The sequence below is a fragment of the Periplaneta americana genome, chromosome 6 (genome assembly GCF_040183065.1).
Source record: "Periplaneta americana isolate PAMFEO1 chromosome 6, P.americana_PAMFEO1_priV1, whole genome shotgun sequence".
Taxonomy (NCBI): domain Eukaryota; kingdom Metazoa; phylum Arthropoda; class Insecta; order Blattodea; family Blattidae; genus Periplaneta; species Periplaneta americana.
Genome location: NC_091122.1, coordinates 9252155 through 9280129, shown reverse-complemented (window position 1 = coordinate 9280129; position 27975 = coordinate 9252155). Strand labels below are relative to the sequence as shown.

Sequence of the window (27975 nt, the reverse complement as noted above, 5' to 3'; positions counted from 1 at the left end):
GATGGCCAAGAAATATACTTACATACTGGCTTTTAAGAAATCCGGAGGTTCATTGCCGACCTCACATAAGCCCGCCATCGGTCCCTATCCTGAGCAAGATTAATCCAGTCTCTACAATCATATATTATAATATATGAACGCCAACAAATAAGATAAAAATTGTCTTAACTGGTCGTACTTTGGAATCATTCCATTGTTATGGTTATGAAAAATATGTAGTTATATTGACTAATATACTTAAGATTATGTCAATTTCTTATCTTGTGTTGATCCATAATATTATGAAATTCATATCTTTTGTCATTGCGCATTCATGTAGTTCATTCAGTCACTCTGCTAATTGCTAAGTTCTGAAAGAGTAGGACATTTTTTTTCTATATCTGTAAGATTTTTAGAACAAGATTATCTTTTTTAAATTTGGATTTGAGTTTGACCAAGGGTATATAGAATATTTACCAACATATTACGGGTGTGACAGAATAGTTGGAGTATGAAATTCCAATTATTTTGTTATTATTTTCTCCAAACATCTGAAAATACAACTAATTAAAGATATAAAAAGAAACAAATGCAATCACAAAATTTTACTGTTTGATTTTACTGTGAAAATTTCAAACAAAAACAAACTGTCCACATTTATAACTCTTGGATGTTTCACTTTTTAAATATGAAAGCTTTGTTCATAGATACATCTTCCTTCTTTGGCCAGATCCATGAATTTCCACTATAACATAGGAAATAAAACCACAAATTGAAATTATCAATTAACCCTTTTTCCTATTTGTCGATTGAAATATCATTACAAATAATTTATCAGCATATCAATAACCTCATAAAATTACTTACAAAAACACTCCCAAAAATAATATACACTTATGAAAAAAAAAATAAATAAATAAAAAATTATTGGATTAACAATATTTTCACCGTTACAATTACACATATATAAACACTAAAATATATAAACATTTATATAGAGATAAAACCCTTAAATTAGCAAAACTTCATTTCTCACACTAGTTTATTAAACCTTGTCGGACTGTAAAGAAAACAACTATCGCAATGTCCATATTTTATATGTTGTACAATATTATAGTATTGTGAAATTTAAATTTTCCTACCAATTTTTTTTCTATTGTTCTATTAAAATTATAGCATATAGCCTATTAACCTGTTGTATCCTATAGGATACATTGTCAATTTAAGGGTTAACAAAGTTTAACTGTGCTATTTATGGGGACGTGTAAATTTTTATTTTAAAATGATGTGTATCCATGTCTCCTGGACTATGTTGCGTATTTTAGCATACAGAAATAAACTTTTTATGGAAAATATTTTTTTAGATACAAGACCAGTTGAAACGGAATGACCCAATAGCACTAAATTTACCACAAAATTGGATTATCCATGGTTTTCCTGAAATCTAGTAACTACACCCTTCCAGTAAGCAAGTAAGTCAGATAATTGGGAATTTTCTGTAGTTGGCAAATCAGTGTGATGAGTTGCGTTTTCAGTGTTTGAACTCAGACCTTTTCGTCAGAAGGGCGGAGTGAATGTTGTGCGCGTTATCTGCAGGAAGCGCTCTTATCAGAGGAAAATGTTTAACATATTATTAGACAAAGTGACATCATCTTGCATCGGAATCAAGGAAACTCGATTGTGCTACATTTTGTCTTCTTGGAAACACCTCTCGGTCTAGAGCTTCAAGGTTGCGCTGACCCACACATTGACGTGTTCTCTCGGGTGCAGTTCTGCCTTGCCGTGTTCATAGAAGTCAACTTCTCTCATGAACCAGTGTTGTAAGTGCATCGTGCAAGAAACGCAGCGTTTGACGGAGCTTTGCAGCCATCATGTGAGGTAGTTACCAGGCTGAGCGGCGTTTTGTGTTGTGTTTTGAATTGAATGTGGGGCATCGCGAAATCACCACACTTCATCATTAATCGTAAGTTTCGAGACGCCACAGATTGTCTCGATGATCAACTGTGATTGTTGAGTTCAAGAACGACTTACGTACGTCCGTACGAAAAGTTCATAAACTTCGTTTGTACATAATGTGACAACAGTGTTTAATTATACAATTATAATTACGTAAATGTATGTTCATACCGAAGTTAGGCGTTTGAGAAATGCATGTCATTGATATAAGGAAGAATAAAATGGCATCAAGTGTAGCATTATTTTCTACAGGGACATCATTTTATTTTTACTAACATTTTTAATATTAACCTGGCTATACCTTTAGAGAACCGGAAACACAGATTGCTCCCCCTTCCACGACTGGAGTTCGATGATACTGGCGTAACACACAAACAAATCACTTTACTGTGTATAGGAGGGAAGAAAAGTAGTTCATCCATTTACGTAAACTAGGAAATATCGTGATTTTGTGTTTGATAATTTTCATTAGGTTTTTGTTTAATCAAAATACAGTACAGAATTAACAATGAGTGTTTTTACTCACGAACTGAGCTGTCCATGCGGACGTATTCATTATGCAGTGTATATTATACTGTCTACAGCACATTAGCGTACAATATAGAGAATGAAGTTAAATTGAAAAGTAATAATAATACTCGTATGGATATTTAAACACATTTTTGAAAAAGGTGGCCGTTCATTTCGAAACAGGCTTCAGTTCTTTTGTGCATATTATCGCACTATAGACTATTGCATCTAATTCCAATTGCCAGTTTCGTCCTTCGTACTAGTAACTCATGTTGAAATAATTCTGTACCTACTCTATAAAAGAGTACCATACGTACTGTAAATTCAATCTTCACTTCTGCCCGATCCGAAAAGATGAAATTACTCAGACATGCTATCTACTGTCCGTCTAAGTGGTTATGTCGCAGGATCGTAGAAAGGGGCAAAATCACGTGACAGTGAATTACTTAACGAGGCCCTTTTATTTAAGTTATTTTAAACAGTTGTATAATATTAGGTAAACGTCCAATTCCTAACATAAATTAATGTTTTCAGAAAAGAGCTAAGACAGCCCAGCTTTTACAGAGGGGCAAGCAGAAGCAGGTGGGGGAAACCGGGATGCGACGTAGGCAAACGGACAGCACCTGTGCGAAAATATGATTCAATATTGAAAGCTCTTTCGTCACTGGAAAACGCGAACATATTTCTGGAACGTACTATACTCACTAACTCAGTGCTGTTTACTGTATGCGGTCTTGGATCTGTCTGGAGGACAGTTGGAATTTCATTAGTAGAAGGGGTGGGAGTGAAGTAAATTCAAAAACTCAGGTACAATAAAAATTGAAGTAAAATAAAATGATGTCCCTGTACAAAAACCTACAGAATTGAATTTCGTAAAGGTTATGGCGATGCGCTACAGAGTTTTTGTAATTTCTACAATTTTTTTATTCAAAATTTTACATATGATATTGCTAAAATACATGTGAACAATTTTTCTCAAATTTTTATGTTGAGAAATGTGCCCAGATATTATTATTATTATTATTATTATTATTATTATTATTATTATTATTATTATTGTTGTATTTATTTCAGCTAAACATTTATCTGGGCGTCATATACAGATAGGTAATAAATTCCCTAAAAGATAAAAAATGATCCTAAGACTCTATACTGAAATGGTGCATTGTCGTTTTCCTGGTCAATATGTTTCTTTAGTAAAAAAATTAACTACGAAAATTTTAATTTTATTTATTTGTTTATTTATTATTTATTTTTAAGAAGCGTTGTGAATAGGTCTAGCAGTGTTTTTAGAATCTAAAGAAATAAATGCCGTTTACGTTCTTAGATGAAGTGAATTATGCATTATTATTTATTTTAATAATAATGATAATTTATTTATTTAATCTGGCAGAGCTAAGGCCAGTAGGCCTTCTCTTCCACCCAGCCAGACTCTAATTCTAATTGAATACAATTGGTTACATAGTTATTACATTAATATCTAGACCATAAAACAACATGAAAGTAAATAATGAAAGTTGGATAAGTAATGTTAGTGTGACAATAATAAACATTGGTAAGATATAGTTATAATAATAATAATAATAATAATAATAATAATAATAATAATAATGCGATAATTTAGATATTTATCTGTGATATATATAACCATTAGACATTGAGAAACCTGAAACAGCTATTATTGTTGACAATAATTGTTAGAAAAATATCTCGTTAGTCTATTCTTAAATTGGTTTGATGTCTGACAGTCCCTGACATTACTCGGTAGGGAATTCCAAAGCCGAGGAACAGCCACAGTGAAAGAAGATGAATATGAGGATGTTCGGTGGGAGGGAATGGATAATATTGAGGAGTGTTGTGATCGTGTGTCTAGGTTATGATGGGTGGATAAATTTTGAAAACGAGACGCAAGATAGACGGGAGTGGAGAAATGCAATATGTGAAAGAGAAGGGAAAGACATTGGATTTTCCTACGATCTTCTAGACGGAGCCAGGACAACATTTCGAGGGATGGTGTTACGTGATCAGCCCGGCGAATATTGCAGACGAAACGGACGCACAGATTATGAACACGTTGTAATCTCTGCGTCGAAGTAACGCTTATGTCAGTAAGCAGAATATCACAGTAATCGAAGTGGGGCATCACGAGTGTTTGCACTAACATTTTTTTTCATGGAAAAGGGTAGAAAATTCTTCAATCGCCTAAACGAGTGGATTAATGAGAATACTTTTTTTTTGCAGGTTTCTGCAACTTGAATGTTCCAATTTAAACTTTTATCCATATAAATACCTAGGTTTTTTTACTGATTCACTGAACGGAATTTCGGTGCCGTACTCTTAACCTTTGGAAATTATTCTCAATATCCAGGCAGCAACAATAGAAAATATTGACCACTGCCTTCTTGAATGTCAATATCGTTAAGATGAATGGAAATCCCATGCTTATTTTCAATGGCCCTCTGTGTACATACGAGACTAGAATAAATGACAGTCGGTGATTGATACTAATCGATGTAAACAAGACCTTGTTCGTTATTGCAGAAGCACATCTGAGCAAGTTGGACATCGAAAATTAAAGTTTTCGTAAATTGAAAGTTAATGTCCAGGATTAATGTTTCGATGTTTATTACAAATGGGACAGATTCATTATAGGAGCCATCCATCACACATTATATGCAAAAAAAAAAAAAAAAAAAAAAAAAAAAAAAAAGTCAGCGGAAGTAATGGTTCGATTAGCATTTTTAGCATTCGATATTCGATAAGCATTAAATGCTATCAAATTCAAAAAAAATTTTAACAATTTGTTACTACTGATGTGATTTTAGTCACTTTGTATTATATTTTTGGTCCAGGGAAAATATAATTTACTATTACTGCCGTTATTTCCATTTTGGAGTAGGCTACAAGTCAACAAAATAAAAAAAAAAACTGCAGAGGTTATATCAGCGTCGCCGGTGTGCCGGAATTTTTGTCCCGCAGGAGTTTTTTTACATGCCAGTAAAGCTACTGACATGAGCCTGTCGCATTTAAACATACTTAAATGCCATCGACCTCGGCCGGGATCGAACCCGCAACCTCGAGCATAGAAGGCCAGCGCTATACCAACTGCGCTACCCAGGGCGACACAAAATAAAACTGTTAATTTAGAAGTTGGCAACATATTTTATATCGATTTAGCATTCGATATTCGATAAGCATTAAATGCTACCAAATTAAAAAAATTAAATAAGAAAAATGTAAACAGTTTGTTACTACTGATGTGATTTTAGTCACTTTGTATTATATTTTTGGTCCAGGGAAAATATAGTTCATTATTACTGCCGTTATTTTCAATTTGAAGTAGGCTACAAGTCAACAAAACAAAACTGACTGTTAATTTAGAAGTTGGCAACATATTTTATATCGATTTAGCATTCGATATTCGATAAGCATTAAATGCTACCAAATTAAAAAAAATTAAATAAAAAAATTTAAACAGTTTGTTACTACTGATGTGATTTTAGTCACTTTGTATTATATTTTTGGTCCAGGAAAAATATAGTTTACTGTTACTGCCGTTATTTTCAATTTGAAGTAGGCTACAAGTCAACAAAACAAAACTGACTGTTAATTTAGAAGTTGGCAACATATTTTATATCGATTTAGCATTCGATATTCGATAAGCATTAAATGCTACCAAATTAAAAAAAATTAAATAAAAAAATTTAAACAGTTTGTTACTACTGATGTGATTTTAGTCACTTTGTATTATATTTTTGGTCCAGGAAAAATATAGTTTATTATTGCTGCCGTTATTTTCAATTTGAAGTAGGCTACAAGTCAACAAAACAAAACTGACTGTTAATTTAGAAGTTGGCAACATATATGTCGATTATAACAACAATATATATTGATAGCAGCACTCATACCATTCAACCAATAAGGAGATTGGCCCTTGCAATGCATCTGTGCCTTACAAATTCTAAGTTTATTTACTTGTTGATGTCACATTTCTTGTTGAGCCATTTCATTGAGTTTTCGACTTTTATCAACTTTCCGAACTGCGTATGTGCGAGAACAAAATAAGATCTCGTTTATATAGATAATTGTCGATTCTATTGATTCTTGTTTCTAGTTCCGTCATGCTATTTCAAGACTGCATAAGCTAATCGAACGCAAAAGTTATTGTTTAGTTATGTTATCTTTATGGAATGCAGAAGTCAGGAACTGATTCAGTTATTGGACTCTTATCGAAATCATATAAGAGAAACATCAGAGAAGATTACATTCAGCTTTACAGAAGTGTTTTCTTATCAATTAATTGATCTTTATTTTTGTGACTATCTGCCAACGGTCTGTGTTAATTTTTCTGTCTGTATTTTCGGTCATTGCCTGAGGACGGTATTGAATGATCCAGCGAATAGGGATTATAAAGAATGGACACTGAGCGAATTTTCCTGTGTTTTGTTTCTCTGTGCGCCAGCGTTTAGTTCTACTTTCAAGCGCTAGAGGTTAGTGTAATCGAGCATAGGCTAAGATAATAATTGAGAATAGAGTTGAGACGTAGGATCCAAACATCGCCCACCTTATTGCATAATCCAGTAACGCTTTGCTTCAAATAAATTCAAGTTAACAGCTTTTCTTTATTTCTCAGTGACAAACTAGTTGTAATAATAATATTTTATATTTCAGATATAATAAATTATATTATAAAATAATATAATGCATTATAAAATTATGTATCAAATTCGTTTAATATTTGTATATAATATAATATAGGTATATGGTTTTACTTCTCATAAGAGTTTTGTTTTTTTCCATTTTCAGTGCTATCAAATCATTACATATTTTAATTGTTGTTGGGGTCAACGTCTCAACTCTCATTATAAAGGAACTCTAGAGTCTAGACATTACAGTTAATGACGGATTTATTATTTTATGGATCCAATTTATTTTATTTGAGTACATAATGTACCTAGATGTATTAATTATATGTGTTATATTTCCGCTGTGTCGACTGCTAGCTGGTGTGATGTCAGCGCCAACTCTAGGGAGAAAGCAGAATCTCACGCTCTAGCTGGCTTGAAGGTCATTGAAATCAGTCCGGCTACATCAAAGGTACCGACGCGAAGTGTCCATTCTTTATAATCCCTATTCGCTGGTTTACCTCTATAGATAATTGTCGATTATTGATTGTTGTTTCTAGTTCCGTCATGCTATTTCAAGAGTGCATAAGCTAATCGAACGCGAAAGTTATTGTTTAGTTTTGTTATCTTTATGGAATGCAGAAGTCAGGAACTGATTCAGTTATTGGACTCTTATCGAAATCATGTAAGAGAAACAACAGAGAAGATTACATTCAGCTTTACAGATGTTTTCTTATCAATAAATTGATCTAAGTTATCTTTATTATTATCTTCCAACGGCCTGTGTAAATTTTTCTGTCTGTATTTTCGGTCATTGCCTGAGGACTGTATTGAATGATCGATTAATTATCATTCGTATTTACTATAAAAATAGCCCACCATTTTTTTAAGAAAATGGCAAATACAATTAAATTGCTTTAATAGCTTAGGGGTTATCGAGCTCGATTCGTGCCCTGGCGTGGGTACGAATTCCGCTAGGGCTGATGGATAGTATTTTATTTAAGTACAGCTTTCAACTGTAGAGGTTAATCAGCGTCGAAATTTAACCTGGGCAAGAAATGGCCGACAAAATTTGCCTGGAGCTCTCCATCAGAGACAGGGTTCCTTTACGTTCCGTGAATCTACTATACGGGGCTTACAGGTTTACTTAGTCTACCTCCCAGAGAAAACCACGGTAAGGGTCTTATCGCCATTTAAGATCTGTCCGAAGAACTGTTTTCAGAACGTGGGAGGGGTGATAGTAGGAGGAAGGAGAATAAGGTGCATAATATTTGCTGATGATATGGCTTTGTTAGCAGAAGAGGAGACGGTACTTAGGATATATGTATTGGAACTAAGTGACAGCTTGAACAAAATGAGATGATAAATGCAAACAAGACGAAGACCATGGTTATAGGAAGAAAAATAAAGAAGGTAAGCGTGCGAATTCTAAATGAGACAGTAGAGCAAGTGGACAGCTTCAAATACTTGGGGTGTACTATAAGCAGTAACATGAGCTGCTGCCAGGAAGTCAAAAGGAGGATAGCAATGGCAAAGGAAGTTTTTAATAGAAAGAGGATCATCTGCGGACCTCTGGAAAAAGAAGTAAGGAAGAGACTAGTGAAGTGCTTTGTATGGAGTGTAGCATTGTATGGGGGCAGAAACATGGATATTACGACGAAGTGAAGAGAAGCGACTAGAAGCATTTGAAATGTGGATATGAAGAAGAATGGAGCGTGTGAAATGGATAAACAGAATAAGAAATGAAGCTGTGAAGAAAGAATGATTCTGAAACTGATCAGGAAGAGAAAATGGAATTGGTTGGATCACTGGCACTGGAAGGAATGGTGAACGGGAGAAGATATTAGATGATTGGCGACATTAAGGTATATGAATCGTATGCAGAGTCTAAGAGGAAGCTTGAAAATAGAGAAGATTAGATAATGCTGGGTTTGCAATGAAAGACCTGCCCTTGGGCAGAAAACTATGAATGAATAAACACCCTCGACCTTGAACCTCTGATCCAACTGGTTGGGTTTTTTCCAAGGTTTTCCCCAGATATAAGGCGAATTGTTTGGTAATCTCACGGTGAATCTTGATTCCTCTCGCTATCACATATTCTACCGAGACTAGATAATCTAGCAGTTGATACAACATCGTTAAACATTATAAAATCAGACTTCACTTACAGCTGTATTAATGAATCATTCATTGTCCTAGATCAAGTTGCACTGCAATTCGTGCAGATCATGTTGCAGAATGCAGTTCTAGCTGCACATGTATGGGAATTTAAATATGGCGCTCTGATAAAACAGAAAGCTAGCACCGGTGATGGCGGCGGGAAATTAGGTGTAGTGCATTTTTGGGGTATTTAAATCGTGTCGGGCAGGGAACTGACTCGCACGTTACAGAACTTTCCATCGTTGAAAACAGATACCGATACGTGATATAATAAAGTCACTAATCACCATTTGGTCACTTCGTTCATATCTCTGTTTCTTTCTTACCTCTCCCTTCCTCTATGTCTCTCGAGATGGAGCTATAAATAATTTCCAAGCGCTGGAAGCTCTTCTCTTCACAATATGATTAAATTTGCCCAAAAATTACACATTTCAGTAAGAGAAAATATCGCAAGAATCATATTATCGCGTAACATGTACAGGGACATCATTTTATTTTTACTTCAATTTTTATTATACCTGAGTTTTTGAATGTGCTTCACTCCCACCCCCTCTACTAGTAAACTTACAATCGTCCTCCACACAGAACCAAGACCGCGTATGCAATCAAAGTCGCCTTACGGTTATAGTAAACAGTACTGAGTTAGTGAGTATAGTACGTTTCAGAATTAATATGTTCGCGTTTTCCAGTGACGAAAGAGCTTTCAATATTGAATCATGTTTTCGCACAGGTACTGTCGTCCGTTTGCCTACGTCGCATCCCGGTTTCCCCCACCCGCTTTGCTCGCCTCTCTTTAAAGACAAGTGGCTGGGCTGTCTTAGCTCTTTTCTGAAAACATTAATTGGACGTCTACGTAATATTATACAACTGTTTAAAATAACTTAAATAAAAGGGCCTCGTTAAGTAATTAACTGTCGCGTGATTTCCTCCCTTTCTACGAACCTGCGACAAAACCACTTGGACGGACAGTAGATAGCATGTCTGAGTAATTTGATCTTTTCGGATCGGGCAGAAGTGAAGATTGAATTTACAGTACGTAAGGTACTCTTTTATAGAGTAGGTACAGAATTATTTCAACATGAGTTACTAGTACGAAGGACGAAACTGGTAATTGGAATTAGGTACAATAGTCTATAGTGCGATAATATGCACATTAGAACTGAAGCCTATATCGAAATGAACGGCCACACATTTTCAAAAATGTGTTTAAATGTCCATATTATGATTATTTTTCAATTTAACTTCATTCTCTATAGTGTACGCTAATGTGCTGTAGACAGTATAATATACACTGCATAATGAATACGTTCGCATGGATAGCTCAGTTCGTGAGTAAAAACACTTATTGTTAATACTGTACTGTATTTTGATTTTGATACCTAGTAAAGTGATTTGTTTGTGTTTCACGCCAGTATCATCGAACTCCAGTGGTGGAAGGGGGTAGCAAACTGTGTTTCCGGCTCTCTAAAGGTATAGCCAGGTTAATATTTAAAATGTTAGTAAAAATAAAATGATGTCCCTGTATATGAAAACATTACACGTTAAAACTTCAATTTTTTTCGACGTTTTTATTGCTTCGGAAAACGTATTATTTGTCTTTCATGTGTTAAATTTTATATTGTTGTGTAATCAAGATGTATAATATTTATTGTACTAACAAGGACAGGACACGCTCTATATATCACCAAATGAAATAAGATTGTGTGAAATGGATAGTACAAGAAGTACTGTTTAAAGTCATACCTGGTATGGGTGGCCAACGTCCCCTCGTTTTGGAAATATTGGCTATTGTTCGTGACATACTTCCGTTAGGTGCCTAATAGGGAAGCATTGGACTGTGTAACAGCGTAGCTCATATGGTTGGGTCCTGAGTTGTTATCCAGGCAACCTGAGTTCGAATCTTAACTGGTTCTATATTTTTTTTCTTTCAATAATGATTAATAGTGTGATCACAGTAATCTATTTACATATATCATATTTCTCAATGTATTGAATGCTTCATCATGTTTTAAACAAATTACTAATTAACTAACATTGTATTGTAAAGGATAAACAAGGAAATATTGCTCACGTAGGCAGGTCACTGGTGTCTGTTCTGTTTCTATTCCACTTCATTTTGTACATGATTCATTATGATAAATGTCATAAAAACACACAAAACATACATATTTCCTGCACCATGCACAGCAAATGAAAGAAGGTTGTCCACAGCCACACATATTTTTCCGCACTTCTGCTGCGACATTTTTCACATTTACAAACACTTCTCCTTCGTTTATCAATTTTGATGCATACCACGCATATTTCAACATGGCTTTGAATATAGGAACTGACAACTGAAAGTGGATTAAGCAGTGAATTTTGAGGGCATCCTTCCTTGAAGCAATTTGTCGTCCAGTTTGTAAAAGGGAAGAGCTATTTTGCAAATATTTGATAAAAATCTTCACCTGTCTAAAAAATAAACATCACAGGACTGGCATAATCCAGTACATTTGGGTGAAATCACTTTAAGGTTGCACGTTACTTCATTTTCTTCATTTGTAAATATTTCATCATACAAAGAAGGACTTACCTGCCCTTCCCACGAGTCCAGAATTATAAGAAATGGCTGCTCTTTCACATATGTCTTTATTACTTTCTCCAGATATTGCTTATGGGGTTGAGATGTCAGCTTTCCTGATGAAGAACGTGTTACACATATTTCCGAATTTAGAAGTGAGTTCATCTACTTGACGTTGCACTCTTGGGCCAAATTGTCCTTTTGGTTCTAATAATAATAATAATAATAATAATAATAATAATATCAAGTTTTAAAAAATGAGAAGGTATTAGGATTCGAACTGGGGTTGCCTGGGTGACAACTTAGCATGCAACCATATGGGCTACGCTGTTACGTAGTATTTTTTTCGTTTGACTTGTTCCATATTCTAGCTGTGAAGCAATGTGTGAATACCATGGAATGTAAATAAATACAATACAATGCAAAGGAATAAAATACGCAAATATGCTTAAATCAGCCTCTTACTGATAAAGGCTGGTTCACAATAAACCGGGAACGGAAAGAACAACGAGAACGAAAACGGAAATATTGTTAAATGTATTTAAATGTGACCATTAACAATTAACTATTGTGAACGCTCACATTTAAATACATTTACTTTAACATTATTTCCGTTCTCGTTCTCGTCGTTTCCGTTCCCGGTTTATTGTGAATCAGCCTTAAGCCACGGCATATTTCGGGCATGGATTTGAATCCCACACGGGCTGATTACTGGTTGGGGTTTCCCTCTTCCCGAGCTTTTTCTCAGTTACTGTAAGTCGAATGTCAGCTAATCACATGGCGAATCTTCGGAGTCAGCTCTCCAAATACCACTCGCTATCCCCTATTGATCGGCGTTACATAACCTTTTACTTGATATAGCTTCGTTAAATAACATACAAGTTGTCTGACCGGTTTTCAGTGCCTGTACTTGAGAAATTATAGTACAGGCAACTGCCTTTTGCGTCTAAATAAGCCAGAAAAATAAAAAAAGCTGTTCGTTATTGTGTAAGAAATTATTCTGTTGTCTATAATCAGGGCTCTGCAAGAGGCCAATAAACTGAAAAGTGTCGTCGAGCTCCGTAAATAAACCTGTCAGTCCCTTCACCGCCGTAAACTGTAACTTCTTATTACGGTTAATAGAAAAATTAACAAACGCAAGGTGTTTATTTTTAATGACTTGGGAATCAAACTTGTTCTTCTGAAGTGTTTTATGGACTTGGTTTCAACATATTTCTTCACTGCATGCAAGTTGTTGCCTTATACGGATTCAAGGTTAAATATCCTGACCAGCTGTAATAATACCTCTAACCAGTTACGCCGAGAGTAAAAGTTGATCGCGTCGATTTAATTCGTCCCAGCCATGTGGAAATTCATGCGTCATTTACACGTCATGAACGTGTCAGTAGGGATGTGTTACGTGAGAGGTGAATGATTCAGCAATGACGTAATTTGTATATTCGTATAGCTTTCCACAGGTTGGAGAAAGATCTATAAAGAAAGTTGGCGCTGTGTAAAAAGGAACAAACTTTTGCACTGTCAGTGGCGGCTCGTCGTATTAAATCTTAGAGTTAGCAACCTGCAAAAATTTTCACTTCTGATTTTCTAACTTGAAATTAAGTAAAAAATTATTTCATAATAATTATCAAATTAATAAATAAAATTTTCTAGAATGTGAATTGCACGCCACTGATTCCACGAATACATTCCGGTATTTGTTACTTCATTTTTCGTGTCAAACAACAAAAACACGTATTTAAATATTTTTCTTCCAGTAGGCCTATTTCTCCGATATGGCTAAGAGCTTGTTCGTACTACAACTCTTTCTTTCAGAAGTCTCCTGGCAAAATTTATCAGTCAATTCTCGCACACGTCAAAATTAAATTCTCGAATGAACACAAAGGACACATACGTGATCTGAGCGTACGCATATTCGTCCTATTATGTGCCTGGAATCCATCCATCGACGCATATTTCTTCTTTGGGGTACAAATTTTGATATCTGTATATTCCGTTAGCAATAGATGGGTTCGATCGAGACTTCTCTTTGAACATACACGGTTTAAAGGCTCAAAATGTTACTTTCTCTGAAGATTTGGTAGTTTTTAAATTAGAAATTTATTTCATATACCTATTTTCTCCTCTGGTTGAGACACCAGATCACATATAGATTGCTCATTCCTATGTTAAAATCTTTTGCACTTTGAAGAGAACAACCGCCAGGATCGCAACCCGTCCGCCGTAAACGAACACGAGATGGCAGTACAATCGCTAATGCAATTCACACGGGAGTTATGACGTGACTCCTTATTTAACAACTAGATGGCAGTATAGTAAACCTGGCAAAAGTTGTTACCGTCAAAGCCTATAGCGCAGAGCAATCTGGGTATATATGATCTAAGCTGATACGTATATCTAGAAAGTGGAAGTGAAATAACCCTACAGATTGAAAGTGACGATAGGATACAATTAAATGAATAGAAAACCTATATTACGTTTTGTCATTAAATGCACGGTTAATTAGAAAATTAAGTTGGAAGTTTCAACAGTCCGGCAGCATCGCCGCTAACACACTGCTAGCCACCGACGTGGCTCAATCGGTTAAGGCACTTGCTACCGGTCTGAAGTTGCTTTCGGGCGCGGGTTCGATCCCCGCTTGGACTGATTATCTGGTTGGGTTTTTTCCGAAGTTTTCCCCAACCGTAATGTGAATGCAAGGTGATCTATGACGAATCCTCGGCCTCATCTCTCTATCACCAATCTAATCGACGCTAAGTAACCTAGTAGTTGAAACAGCGTCGTTAAATAACCAACTAAAATAAAAAAAAAACAATGCTATTCAGTGGCGTAGCGTCAGTGTAAGCTAAAAAGCTTAGCTTCCCCAGTTAATAATAATTGCATAATAAACCTGCAGTTTATGGAGAAAATTATTTATTAATTTTAATAGAATTTATATTTACGCGTTAAAAATTGTGATGCGGCAGCTCAGGATGATTTGTGATGCAGCAGTAAACAAGAAGCCTGCACACACCAGCTTCCAAGCAGACTGGTTTCTTCTGTGTAATCCACCCCGCAGATTTTCCATCCCTTTCTAACTAAACTACCCTAGTCGCCAGGCTCGCAAGAAGCTAGCTTTAACATTTAAAATAAGTAGTTTCCGAGTTATCCCTTTTCGTCAGTTGTGTTCAGTTGAAGTGTTAGTGTGCATTGTGGCTGATATAATAAATAATGAGCGAAATAACAGTTCCTGATACCAATTTACTTGAATTTTTTAGGACAATTGTATTATCAAGACTGACTTACGAACAAAAGTGTGATTTAAAAAACAAGTGACAGACTCCCTTGCTGTCAATGAAGGACACAACCAAAAGACAGACGCATACTTACGTAATGATTCTAATATTGTGATTTCTCTAAGTATGACAGGGAGTGAGCTAATGTTATACGTATACGTGTCTATTTGTTAGAGATATGTGTAAACCGTGAAATCATATTTTACTACGTATCATTTGAGGTCGTGCCTTATTGGTGTTACTTACGATATTCCAACCAATCTTCGACTGCTGACTTGAAATTGACTATCATTTATTTTAAGACTGTATTTTTGTAATACGTTTTCTTATATTGCATGAAAGACAACTAGCTTCCCCTGCTCAAAATTTCATGCTACGCCACTGATGCTATTTCTTCTTGTAATACAGATGTAAGAAGACAACGAACTCAGGTCTGTCTTCCTACATGTACATCCCTCTCTGACTACAACGTTGCAATCTGTTTGCATCGCGATCAGTGGTTTGAAATATTTTTTTTTTATTAAATTTACACGAAAACCGTCCACGCTATTTAATTATGCCAGAGGGATAAATGATTCTTTATTAGAGTTTCTATTAATATGGGCAAAAATTACGATCTTTTTAACGAATAAGAGAGTGTTTAATATTTGGGAGGGAACATTTTTTTTTCTGAGAAAACTATAAACTTTCCACCAATATGGTATTACACTTTTTTGTTACATACTACATGAGCCATTCGCTCTTAAAATCTGCAGGGTTATTTGACTTTCGCCATGTATTATCAGACAGTACATCTCACTTGACGATATGTGTCAAAGGAAGAATAGTTGTTTGTTTATTTAATCTGAAGTCTGATTAGTGTAAAGGTACTGTCACACGTCGCTACTTTTGCAGCGCTGCAGTACAAAAAACTGCGCAACTCTTGTACTGCGACGTGTGAACAACGGTGCAACCCGAAAGTAGCGGCTGCCGAACCTGCTGCCCGCTATTTTTCCATGCTGCGCGCAGCTTAAAAGTAGCGACGTGTGAACAGGGTTCTCAGGGTTGCAGCCGCAGCATTTTTGATATCGGTTTTGTTGAAACTTTTGCTGCGGTTGCGACCAGTGTTACCACCCAAATGTGCCAATGATACTTTTATTGTTTGGATATATTTTAATGTTAAATATGATGAAAATAAATTATTTGTAATAGTTATTAAACACACAACACAGTCTGAGCATAATTGGTGACGATATAATTCATTTTTTAAATTTTCCGTAGCGTAGTTCCAAACAAGAGGGTTGCCAACATTGATTACGTGAATATACTGTTGGTTATCATTTAATTATATAGGCGTTTTTAAAAGTTTTATACAGATTTATATAGAACTGACACATTTCTTTCATTAATTGTTTCAAAACGAATTGTGCTAGCGACAACTTATTATACCTAAAATGTAGAGGAATTTTGGGACATTATTTACCTCTATAGCAATCGGTGGCCACAGGTTCCGGGAAATTATTCGGTTGTCACATGACCGGATAAATGGAACCATGCTTCATCTGTGAACCATGTGATGGACAATATGGCAGGATTTTGCACAATGAACGTCTGAAACCAACGACAATAATTCAATCTTTTATCCTTATCTGGTTCCTGTAGCTGATGAACAACCGTAACCCTATATGGCTTTAGGCTCTCTGACACAATGAGTAGGTGTACCCTGTCTCCTGCGACAAACGTCTTAATGATTTTTTGAGTGACTGCTCCAGTCGTGCTCTTACGTCAACAACAACCGTGGGAAGCCTAGATGAACGATGCTTGCCCTTTTCACTCACCAGAGATCCAGTTGTTTCCAATTTGTTTACCAGTCCCAGTATTGTGTTTCTTTTGGGAGGATTGCGAACACCAAATTCACACTGGTATGCCCTTTGAGTAGCTGTAATTGATGGAGCAGTCACCCAAAAAATCATTAAGACGTTTGTCGCAGGAGACAGGGTACACCTACTCAATGTGTCAGATAGCGTAAAGCCATATAGGGTTACGGTTGTTCATCAGCTACAGGAACCAGATAAGGATAAAAGATTGAATTATTGTCGTTGGTTTCAGACGTTCATTGTGCAAAATCCTGCCATATTGTCCATCACATGGTTCACAGATGAAGCATGGTTCCATTTATCCGGTTATGTGACGACCGAATAATTTCCAAGAACCTGTGGCCACCGAGATCTCCGGATTTGACAACGCCGGACAACATTTGCTATAGAGGTAAATAATGTCCCAAAATTCCTCTACATTTTAGGTATAATAAGTTGTCGCTAGCACAATTCGTTTTAAAACAATTAATGAAAGAAATGTGTCAGTTCTATATAAATCACTCTGTAGTAAAAATAATGTCAATTTCTGAATACTAGATACGACAGAAAAGCAAATAATAGATAAGGAAGCTTTTGCATGAGTTTCTTAATAATGCGAACATAACCACAAAATGTATATTGAGAAGTCAACACGGAGATGGAAAGCTGCAGCATGACTGCGGCTGCAAAAGTAGCGCCTTGTGTGTGAACAGACTCGCAACCTCCAGTTGCAACTTTTGCAGCACTCGGGTTGCGCAGCACGAAAAGTAGCGTGCAGCACGCTACTTTTGGCTTACGTGTGAACACGACACGCAACTTTTGCAGCTGCAGTACAAAAGTAGCGCTGCAAAAGTAGCGACGTGTGACCGTACCTTAAGAAGTGTCTAGTCAGCGGTGAATGCAGTGGTGGGGAAAAGGAACTGGCCACTCTACCTCATTATCTCCTGGCTTTGATGCCTTATTGGTGTCGCTTATGACGTTCAAACTTGCCTTCAGACAGTTGACTAAACAAGAACAACATATCTATTTTATGCACGGGAGAGAAGTTTCATATTGTGTTTTTGTGTGTTTGCAGACATAGAAGAACCTAATCAGAATGCGTGCCTGGGTCCTGCTACTCGTGACTCTACCTGCAGTGTTGTCGCAGGGGGAGAAGAAGCACAGCAGTCAAGACCCTTGTGCTTCAAAAACGACGTGTCACGATTGCATCCGAACACCCACTTGCGCCTGGTGCTCAGAGCCATGGGACTTGACGGATCGGGTGAGTCAGACTATTGTTTGTGGTTTTCGCCAATTTATAAACCTATGTAAAATGCATTATTTAGGCCCGATTGTATAAAGCATTTAATCTTAGATCAGAGGTTAAATTGATCCTTGTTTCAGCTGAACTTGGAATTTTGTGTTGTATAAAGTCTAATCTGAGATTAATTTGTCTCAAACTAAAGTCAACTTTGACTGAAGAAATTTCTCCGATTAAGTTAGATGATCCAAGTTCAGTTGTTTCTTTTCCGTTTGAAATATACGAGTGACAGATTGTGCAAATAAAAATCCATTATTATTAATATTAATAGATATGATAGGTATATTTATAACTTATATATTTCTTTCAATTTCTTGCCTTAATACACAAACATTCTTATATTTTATAAGGCTCTATCGTGTTCAGCAGTATCAAATAACATAACCTATAATTATATTATGTTTATAACAACCATTAATTATTAATGGATATGATAGGTACATTCATAAATGTTCAATTAACCGTATTACTAAACGAAAATTGTCGTTTTATAAAGCTGTATTATGTTTAGCAGTATCAAACACCATAACATGATAACTCGGAGAACAGTCAACCTTCTTCTTATTGTCCGCCATTATTTACATTGCACAAAAAACCAGTGTCTCCAACAGAGTGTACGGAAAGTCGCCAAAAAGTAGTTGTAAAGTCGCTAGATTTCTCTTTATCAACAAAGAAAGATTAAATTTTGTCACTATGGGGTGCTAAAAAGGTCACTAAATCCCTATTTAAGCAATATAAAAGTTAAAAGAAATTGTTGTTGAAAAAGAGATAGAGTCGCTAGATTGGCAACACTGAACAAACCTGTCCCCGCATCACGTATTTCACCTGTTTATGCGATGTTGCCAAATCCTTTTCACGTGAACTTAGATTGCATTTGAACCAAGGTAATTTGATCGCAGAAAAGTTTTATACAATAGAAGAAGTGTCTGAACTCGGTTCACTTTTCGATCTTCGATCAAAGTTGATCTTTAGTCAGGGAGTTTTATACATTTGGGCCTTAGAATGTCAGAGCTATAGTCGCGACGCTGTTATTCCCGGCGTGGCTCCTCCTCTTTGCTTACGTCTTAGGAAGTGAAGGCTCTATAAAGTCTAGGTAGGTAGTATCGTTCGCCATTTTTGTGCTTTCGTTGCCGAGCTACCATACGAGGAATCTATTTGCCACACCGTTAAACATTATCATGTCGTAGCTCTTGCGATAATAAATCATACGCACTGTAATTCAGCAAATAACTGAGCGTGTGCTTTCTGCTAACTCCAACGAAAGAGCCAAAATGGCGGGCGATTATATTAAGTATTTATTCAGCCTTAGGAAATGCATAACATCTTCATCAGCGAATCACAAAACGCACACATTTAAATGTAGCCGACCTGCAACGTGATTGGCTGCCGGAAATTAGAGCGACGGGACTATAATATTTTTACATTCCCTTCATACTTCTTTATTGTGTCAGTGGCGCGTTCTAAAGACAGCGATCGCGACTCATGCTGCGTAGGTTCGAATCCCACTTTAAGCCTCAGTGAACCACAAATTTTTACTTTTTGTCTTGCTGCGAAATAAAAATAGGTGAATGTTACTAATATATGTGCCCCAAATCTCAATTTAAAATGCAAATTGCCCCATCACGTACCATTTTCCGGGGAAAGTGAATTGAATGTTTTTATGAAAAAAAAAAAGAAACATTTTTTATTTTTTACTGCTACTGATAAAATTGCAACAGACTATGGATTCAAAATGTCTCATAATAGGTACTTGAAAAATGTGTATTGGATACAAAAATGATGTTACATAGTTTAAAACACAAAAATCACAACAAGAATAAAAATACTTCATATGTAGAATGAGAAAAATCTCGGAATTTCAGCTTATCATTTAAAAAGATTTTCTGGATGACTTCTGTTCATAACCAGACCCGGGACTGTATTTTACAAGCAACCAACAATAGTCTGCAAGCATGCTGGATGATCTTCCTTTATATCGCCTTTCCATTTCAGATATTTCTTGATGCAATCTTTCCCCAGGCTAGTCGCTTACCGCTCCAAGGTTAGGAGGAAAGAAATCCAAATGAAAATGTAAAATGTGTATTTTTGAGAGACGTATTACACCCAATTTTCTCATATGCACTTGACATGGTTTCCACAAATTCGATGTAGTTATCTGCCCTAGAATATCCAAGGAAATTTGAGCAAACATCTTTGAAAACGTGTTATGCAATTTTTTTTTGTAACGGAAAGTTTTTTCTCAAACAAAGAGTCAGCCAAAACTTTGCGAATTTGTGGACCGATGAAAATGCGCTCTTTTAATTTGCCTTCACTCAAATTTATAAACTTTTCTTTTAAGTACTGAAAACCACATCCTTGTTCGTTCATTGTGTAGACCTCACTTTGAACTGTTATGAAATTTACTGAATACAAGGGACCAATACCTGTTTGTTTATTAGAAGTACAGAAGAGCATGCCAACAACCATAAGAAATGGGCAGTAGGCCATAAACTCATAAAATGCATTGGCTTTCGTTTTGGTTTACAACCCCCAACTGGTGCCAGAGGTTTGCTGGAAAAGCAATTATCGAAAAGTAAAATCATAGTATATCTTAAAAACCTTACGTGATACGAAGAAAAGAGATGCATTATCGGATTCAGCACACACCAAACCATAAGGGACACATTGTTTTAAGTCGGAGCAAAATTCTTGTTGTTCTGTGTTATTCACCAGAAGGAAAAATAAAAGCTCAACAAACGCAAAAACACACAAAACACAACACAAATACAAGAACACAAGAAATACATCACACTAACATACGAAAACAAAAACACACACAAGATCACATCCTCATTCAGAAAACAGAAATACAACATAGCATACAGAACAGAAAACACACTACAAAGACACCTCAACACACAAACAACACAAACAAATAAATACGACCACACAGGCGTATCCAAACTCACATGCAATAGTTGCTACAGTTTCTACATTGGTCAGACAGGCAGATCATTCCAAACTCGATACAAAGAACACATTAAAGCAATAACCAGAGGACACAATACATCTACATATGCCGAACACATAACTAATGCTAACCACACATACAATAACATAAATACGGACATGGAAATCCTACACATACAGCCCAAAAACCAAAAACTCAACACACTAGAACAATGTGAAATATACAGACACACTAAAACACACCCCAGTCAAATTCTCAACACACAGATCAATTTCAGAACACACACACTATTTGACACAACTCTTCATCACACGAACGCACCCTCACAACAGGCAGCGAAGTTGAGATAGCGCCAAGATCTAGTAGGCTCTGAGGATGGTGTCGAATAGCACCGAAACAGCTGTAAGTCGCATATGCTTACATAATTAACACGAGTAAGATCGCCATTTAATCAATTATTTAGAAGGAAGTAATTTTAGGTGTCTATTTTGTGTCTAAATGTAGTCAAGAGATCACAAGAAGATCTTTGTAAAAATGTGTTGGCGTAATTTTGCTTTCAGAGGTATCTTGAGCGAAAACGCTGCTTCTTGCCGACAGCCATCAGCAGCCATTCATTCCAGTGTCAGAGAGAGTTCATGGTGAACCCTAGCAATGACTACAGGCTGCTGGAGAAGAAAGCGCTTACGAATGCGACGGCCATCAAGAAGACGTCGAGTCACACCTACACCCAGAGTTCCTACAACCGCACATCCTTCCACGAAGAGGAGGCCATCCAGATCTACCCACAGCGTGTCTCTCTTAAACTCAGAGCTCGTAAGTATAATGATACTCTGTTATGAATCACTGTTGCCAACATATCGTCCTACAATCACGTTAACTTTTCAACAAAAAGTAGCTAAATCTCTCCAGAGTTTGTTTAAAAAATCCCCAGAAATGTAGCTAAAAATTAATAATAAATATCACTAAATAAAAATAACAAAAACCTACATATGCGGAGAAAAATATAATTTCCTCGACGTTACCCTCTTCTGTGGAGTCTGGTTGTATTGTTGACGGCTGTGATGTTGAGGTGGAAGGTGTGGGAACGTATGATTGTGAATACACTGCACTTGATCCAATCATTGATACTACACTTTCTGATAAACTGTAAGTGTGGAAATTTTCACCCAAGCATTTGATCACTTTTTTTTTTTTTTTTTGTGAAATCTAACACTTTTAAAATCTTATATATTAAAATATATTAAAACCAGCAGAAACTACAGTCTCATTTGCTTCACACGAACTGTCGGCACAAAATTAAATTGTTTCGGGTCTGTTCGGAGTGGAAAATCTCCACGTTGTGGGGAAGAACTAAGAATTAACTGGAGCTCACGACTCATCACATGACAATCAAAGTTGTCACCGTTTATGGGTGTTGGAACAGTAGCATTAAGAGAGAGAGAGAGAGAGACCTAACCCGTGAGAATCACTGAATCAACATCTTTCACCCCTGATCACTGATCACAAATATACGAGATCAGGGCTTTCACGTATGAATCATTAGACTTCTAAAACTAAGAAGTGCATGACTTCAGTTGAATGTTTTAACTTGAAAGAAAGGAAAAAGTGGAAGAATATAAAAATCAGCAGGAAAGTCGCTAATCGTATTTTTCAAAATTTGTCGCAGAGACTGATTCAAAATTTCCTAGATTTAGCGACTTATTGCTAAATATGGCAACGCTGTTATGAATAGAGCCCAGATGCTTGGCGAAATTTCTTTTATTACTGGGCTGACATATGCCAAATATATATAGATTTAAATGAGTTTCGAGGTACTTGGGACAGATAGGGCCAGTTCCTATTTTGCCTATTTGAGTTCTTACTCCTTGCTTTAAGAATAAGTGTCTTTTTGCCATTTTTGCCTCCTCAGTTTCCACATCAGCAAATCATAGATATTATGACGTCATATGGGTGGCACATGTCTTAGAAGTAGAGCCCGGATGTTTAGGCATTTATAACAATTAAAATAGGCAGGCAAAAAAAAAGGCACAATAATCTTTGAAAAAGGCATAATATATTTAGCAATAAATTTAAATTATGTCAACATAACTCACATATTTACTTCGTAGGTGACGCATGTTGACTTAAAAAAGACATTTTTTTTCGTGATTAACTGTCTTTCCACAAACCTTGCATAACAAAACTGTTCCATCGGTTGAAAACACATGGGCACCAAATTCACTGACGTAAGCATGAAGTTTACTTTTCAATTGTTTACTGAATTTAGGCATTCTAGCTAACCGATCTTATACCTTCTGTCACCCGACAATAACTGACTGTTCCTCACTCAAATTTCTTTCTCCTACAATAATAAACACGTGTAGCACAAAATTGTAACAGTAAGATTTGAAAATATGAAAGCAAACAATTGGAAATGCTACGTGACAACTTCTATGAGAACGAGCTTAATACTTAAAATTATAAAGCTGATTGTTGGTACCGTGAAGACATGACAATATTATTTACACCAATAGTATTAAAGCACGATCATTAGTAGATTAAGCACCGAAATAAATTACTTTTATTTACTATTGTTAGTAAAGTTAGTCATTGTTTCAGATATTTAAATTTCATACACATTACATTACAGTTAATTAGAAAATTGCAAATAAACAAGAAATATTGCTTTAAAATGACAAAAAAAAAAGGCATTTATTAGTCAGAAACACCTTAAAAAGGCAAAATAGGCAAAATAAAAATTAGTCCTATCACTTTATTTACTGTAAATCACATTTATTTCTATGAAAATAATGATTTACTTTCACCCAGTAGAAAAGGCATTTTGTCAAACATCTGGGCTCTACTTACAAGTGTTACTGTTGCGAAAGAGTATATTACCATGTACATGGTACAGCTTTAGCAGCCATTTTCAACCAGTGTGCTGCGAATGATTTGCTGGTGTGCCACAAGGAGATAAAAATAGTAAAGGTTGTCATAGCAAAAAATTGGAAAAATAAAAGTGAAAAAAAAAAAAAGTAGTAAAAAAAAAGTGAGTACACAAGAGTAAACATCCAGTGAACGCAGCACAAATCAACATTCAGTAAACATATTTCCTCCTAAAATCTTCAAAATTGCCCTGATTGGGAACCACTGGTTTAGATTGTATGAGTGTGCCGTGGGATTTTAAATTACACCTTTAGTGTGCCACATGTTGAAAAAGGTTGATATACCATTGTAATGTGTACTACATTCTTAGTTTTGTGAGCTTGTTTTCAGAAGAGGCGATGACGATTTTACTTGATATGTGAAACTGTGGCCATGTCCCATTTATAGCCCAAAACTTTGTGATCACTGATACATGCCCATGCACGAACACACACATACAGTCTTAGAAAAAAGGTGTCCCAGAAAGGAGACAGTGCGCATGATCGGCTACAATGAAACAAAACTACAGTAAAAGCCCTCATAACCGGCATTACCAAAACAATGGCACGTTTGGCTGGGCCAAAAAAAAAAAAAAGTTTAAATCTGACACATTTCAACAGTCTGAGCCGTAAGTTTTGCCACATTAGGAAGTTCACACGAACTTTCGTTTTCAGTAAATATTTGAACCTAAAATTAGTGTATTATTTGTGTTGTGTGATGTGTTTTAATAAAGAAAATCCACATAGTTTTTATGTTTATTTAATTTTGTTCAGGCTGTCAGTGTTGCCACATTAGGAAGTTCGCATGAATTTTAATTGTCAGTGAATAGTCGAACCTATAATTAATGTATTATTTGTGTTGTGTGATGTGTTTTAATAAAGAAAATCCACATAGTTTTTATGTTTATTTAATTTTGTTCAGGCTGTCAGTGTTGCCACATTAGGAAGTTCGCATGAATTTTAATTGTCAGTGAATAGTCGAACCTATAATTATTGTATTATTTGTGTTGTGTGATGTTTTAATAAAGAAAATCCACATAGTTTTTATGTTTATTTAATTTTGTTCAGGCTGTCAGTGTTGCCACATTAGGAAGTTCGCATGAATTTTAATTGTCAGTGAATAGTCGAACCTATAATTAGTGTATTATTTGTGTTGTGTGATGTGTTTTAATTGGAAAAATCCACACAGTTTTTATGTTTATTCAGTTATGAGCAAGTGATAGAGAAATAAGCTTCACATGGCTGCTGTTTCAACATTTGGCACTATGAAATACGAACTTTTTTTTCATATACATCTTGATTACACAACTTTTAACACTGTATCACTTCGGAATATGTATGATATGGCTTTCTTGTGTTAAATTCTAACGTACCTTGTTAACATGTTTCGACCTATTTTGGGTCATCTTCAGAACTGGTCGTTGTTGATCTTGGCGCCTCTTGTTTCCTGTGAGGGTACCTAGATTATATGTTATTATCTGACAAAATCTCGTATCCGAAACTAGCCTGGTCCCTTTGGTGCCGGACAAGAGGGATTCTACTGTAATTTTATTACCTCAACTAGTCCTCTTGTGAACTAGGTTGCTTGTCCTCTAGTCATGCGCACTCCCTCCTTTCTGGAACCTATAAAGTAACTGTGTGACAAAACTTTTTTCTGAAACTGTTTCATTTACTTCCAGATGTTGATGGTCATTGGCTTTTTGCTTTAGAAAGATGAATTGGTTGAACTCACTGACTTGCATTTTTCCAGACGAAGCTTTCCGGTTCAGCGTGAAGTACTCGCAAGCCCTTCACTACCCCGTGGACTTGTACTACCTCATGGACCTGTCCAAGTCGATGGAGGACGACAAGGAGAAGCTGTCTGACCTTGGTGATCTGCTGGTGGCCAGCATGCAGGAAATCACCAACAACTTCAGACTTGGGTTTGGTAGCTTTGTGGACAAGGTTGTGATGCCTTACGTCAGCACCGTGCCAAAGAAGTGAGTGTCTTTGCTCATTTCATTTGAAACAGCTATGATAGTTTTCTCATCCATACATTTCCAAAGTATTATCTGAAAACATAAAGGGATTGGTGAAGAAATGTTAAGTTAAGCAGCTGAAAAAGTCTGCAATGAAATGATTCATTGGAATAGGCTATACAGATTGTCTCATTTATTTTGCGCACCTATTATAAATTTTTTGTTTGGCTAGATATTGGAATTTTTGTTTTTGAGCGTTATGTTAGAACGAGGGGCTAACATGAATGTAGAGATTTGGTGCATGTAACTGCATTATGATAGAAGATACACGTGACATCATCAATTTTTCAAATAGCACTACATACTTTAGTCATGTTACATTGAGTTCAAAAATGTATCACAGTGTCATCTTCCCAGTCAGTTTGTTCCCAAGTACTGGTTCGAACATGTTCAAAAGTGATGGATTCTTCAGCTGAAAGAATCTAAAGTTCATTTTCCTCTTAGAGGGCTGAAAAGTTAGTGGGGAATCCATTACACTAAGTTTGTGACATACAAAAAATTCTAATTGAACTAATTAATGTTGTAAGCAAAATTCTCAAAATTCAGGCAGATGCAAATGACTGTGTAAATTAAAACTTAATATCTACAATGAGAAAAATACTTTATAATAATATTATTATTTTTTATAATGATATTATCATGGGAAAGGTAGGAGGTATGAACCCTATGTTCCCTTTCCTCAGAAATGAAATTCATCTGTGACCAAAATTCGGAAATATATATTATTTTAATGTACTGAAGTACATATGATATTTCCATGCAGATATTCTGCGTCATCATACGATGAAAGAGTAATGGAACGGAGAAAAATTCTCTCCAGCTCCAGGATTTGAACCCTGGCTGCCCTCTGCACTACGTCATAGATGTCTATGAACATAGGACCGAAGTCCACACATGTGCTGAGGTGCACTCTTTATGAGTGACTAGTTGGCCGGGATCCGACGGAATAAGCGCGATTTACACATATCATATATATATTCCGTCGGATTCTGGCCAACTAGTCACTCATAACGATTGCACCTCAGCACATATATGGACTTTGGTCCTAGGTTCATAGACATCTATGACGTAGTGCAGAGGGCGTCCACTAGAGGGAACCCAAGAGTTGGAACTTAATCAGAGACGATTCTGTCCGACACCAGGGTGGAATCCAGTGTGGCTTAGTGGATAAAGCATCAGCACATAGAGCTGAAATACGGGTTCAGATCCCGGCGCCGGAGAGAATTTTTCTCCGTTCCATTACTCTTCATCGTAAAATTCGGAAAGTTTTTATTAACCGTATCTAAAGGTAATGGAAATAATCAATTTTAAAATAACTTCACTTAAGAATTTATGTGACTATAAAGGACTCAAAATACATTCATAACGAAGAATGTCTGTGAAACCCAGTTACAGTATGTTCCTTCCCTTCCTAACTGGTCTGTCTTTTTCTGTAACTGTATTTAGTATCAAAAGTATTATAGTATGACCTTATGTATATATTATATACACACATATATAATATTGCTGTGATGACCTGGATGCTCCATACTACTTTGAAAATCAATACAACCAAATCTTACATTATTTTAAAATAACAATAGCTATTTAATATCCCACATTGTTTACTATTTAAAAATATAACCTAACTTTTCGCGTTGATGTAAAAAACTTCATACAGTTAAGTGTTACTGGCGATGATAAAGAGAAAAGGTACAATAGCATCTGAAGTATGTACCGTATTGCAATGTCTGTAGAGAAAGATGGTATTATCACTTCCTTGGTCATGTTTTAAGTTAACAGATAATGGTTAAGTGTAAATATTTCCTTGAAGCTCTCAATTTTCTAATTTTAAAAGCAAATCTTAATATAAGTTGCCTTGGTAGCTCATTTGGCAGAGCACTAGCTTCAGATGGCTGTGGACCTGA

General features: G+C 35.9%; 1 protein-coding gene across 4 annotated transcripts in view; it reads left to right on the top strand.

Annotated features, from left to right (window-relative positions):
* The window catches only part of mys (position-specific antigen beta subunit myospheroid), a 137035-nt gene that overhangs the window by 69366 nt on the left and 39694 nt on the right, over window positions 1-27975 (top strand). For 2 of the 4 annotated variants that reach the window (XM_069827428.1, XM_069827429.1), the window contains exons 2-4: window positions 17973-18158; window positions 21708-21960; window positions 25801-26029. In XM_069827428.1, coding sequence (XP_069683529.1) covers window positions 17994-18158; window positions 21708-21960; window positions 25801-26029 — 647 coding nt within the window. In that variant the 5' untranslated portion in view covers window positions 17973-17993. Of the gene's footprint in view, window positions 1-1700; window positions 1858-1923; window positions 1943-17972; window positions 18159-21707; window positions 21961-25800; window positions 26030-27975 lie in introns of those variants that run through there. The other 2 variants (XM_069827430.1, XM_069827431.1) reach the window with 2 other exon arrangements.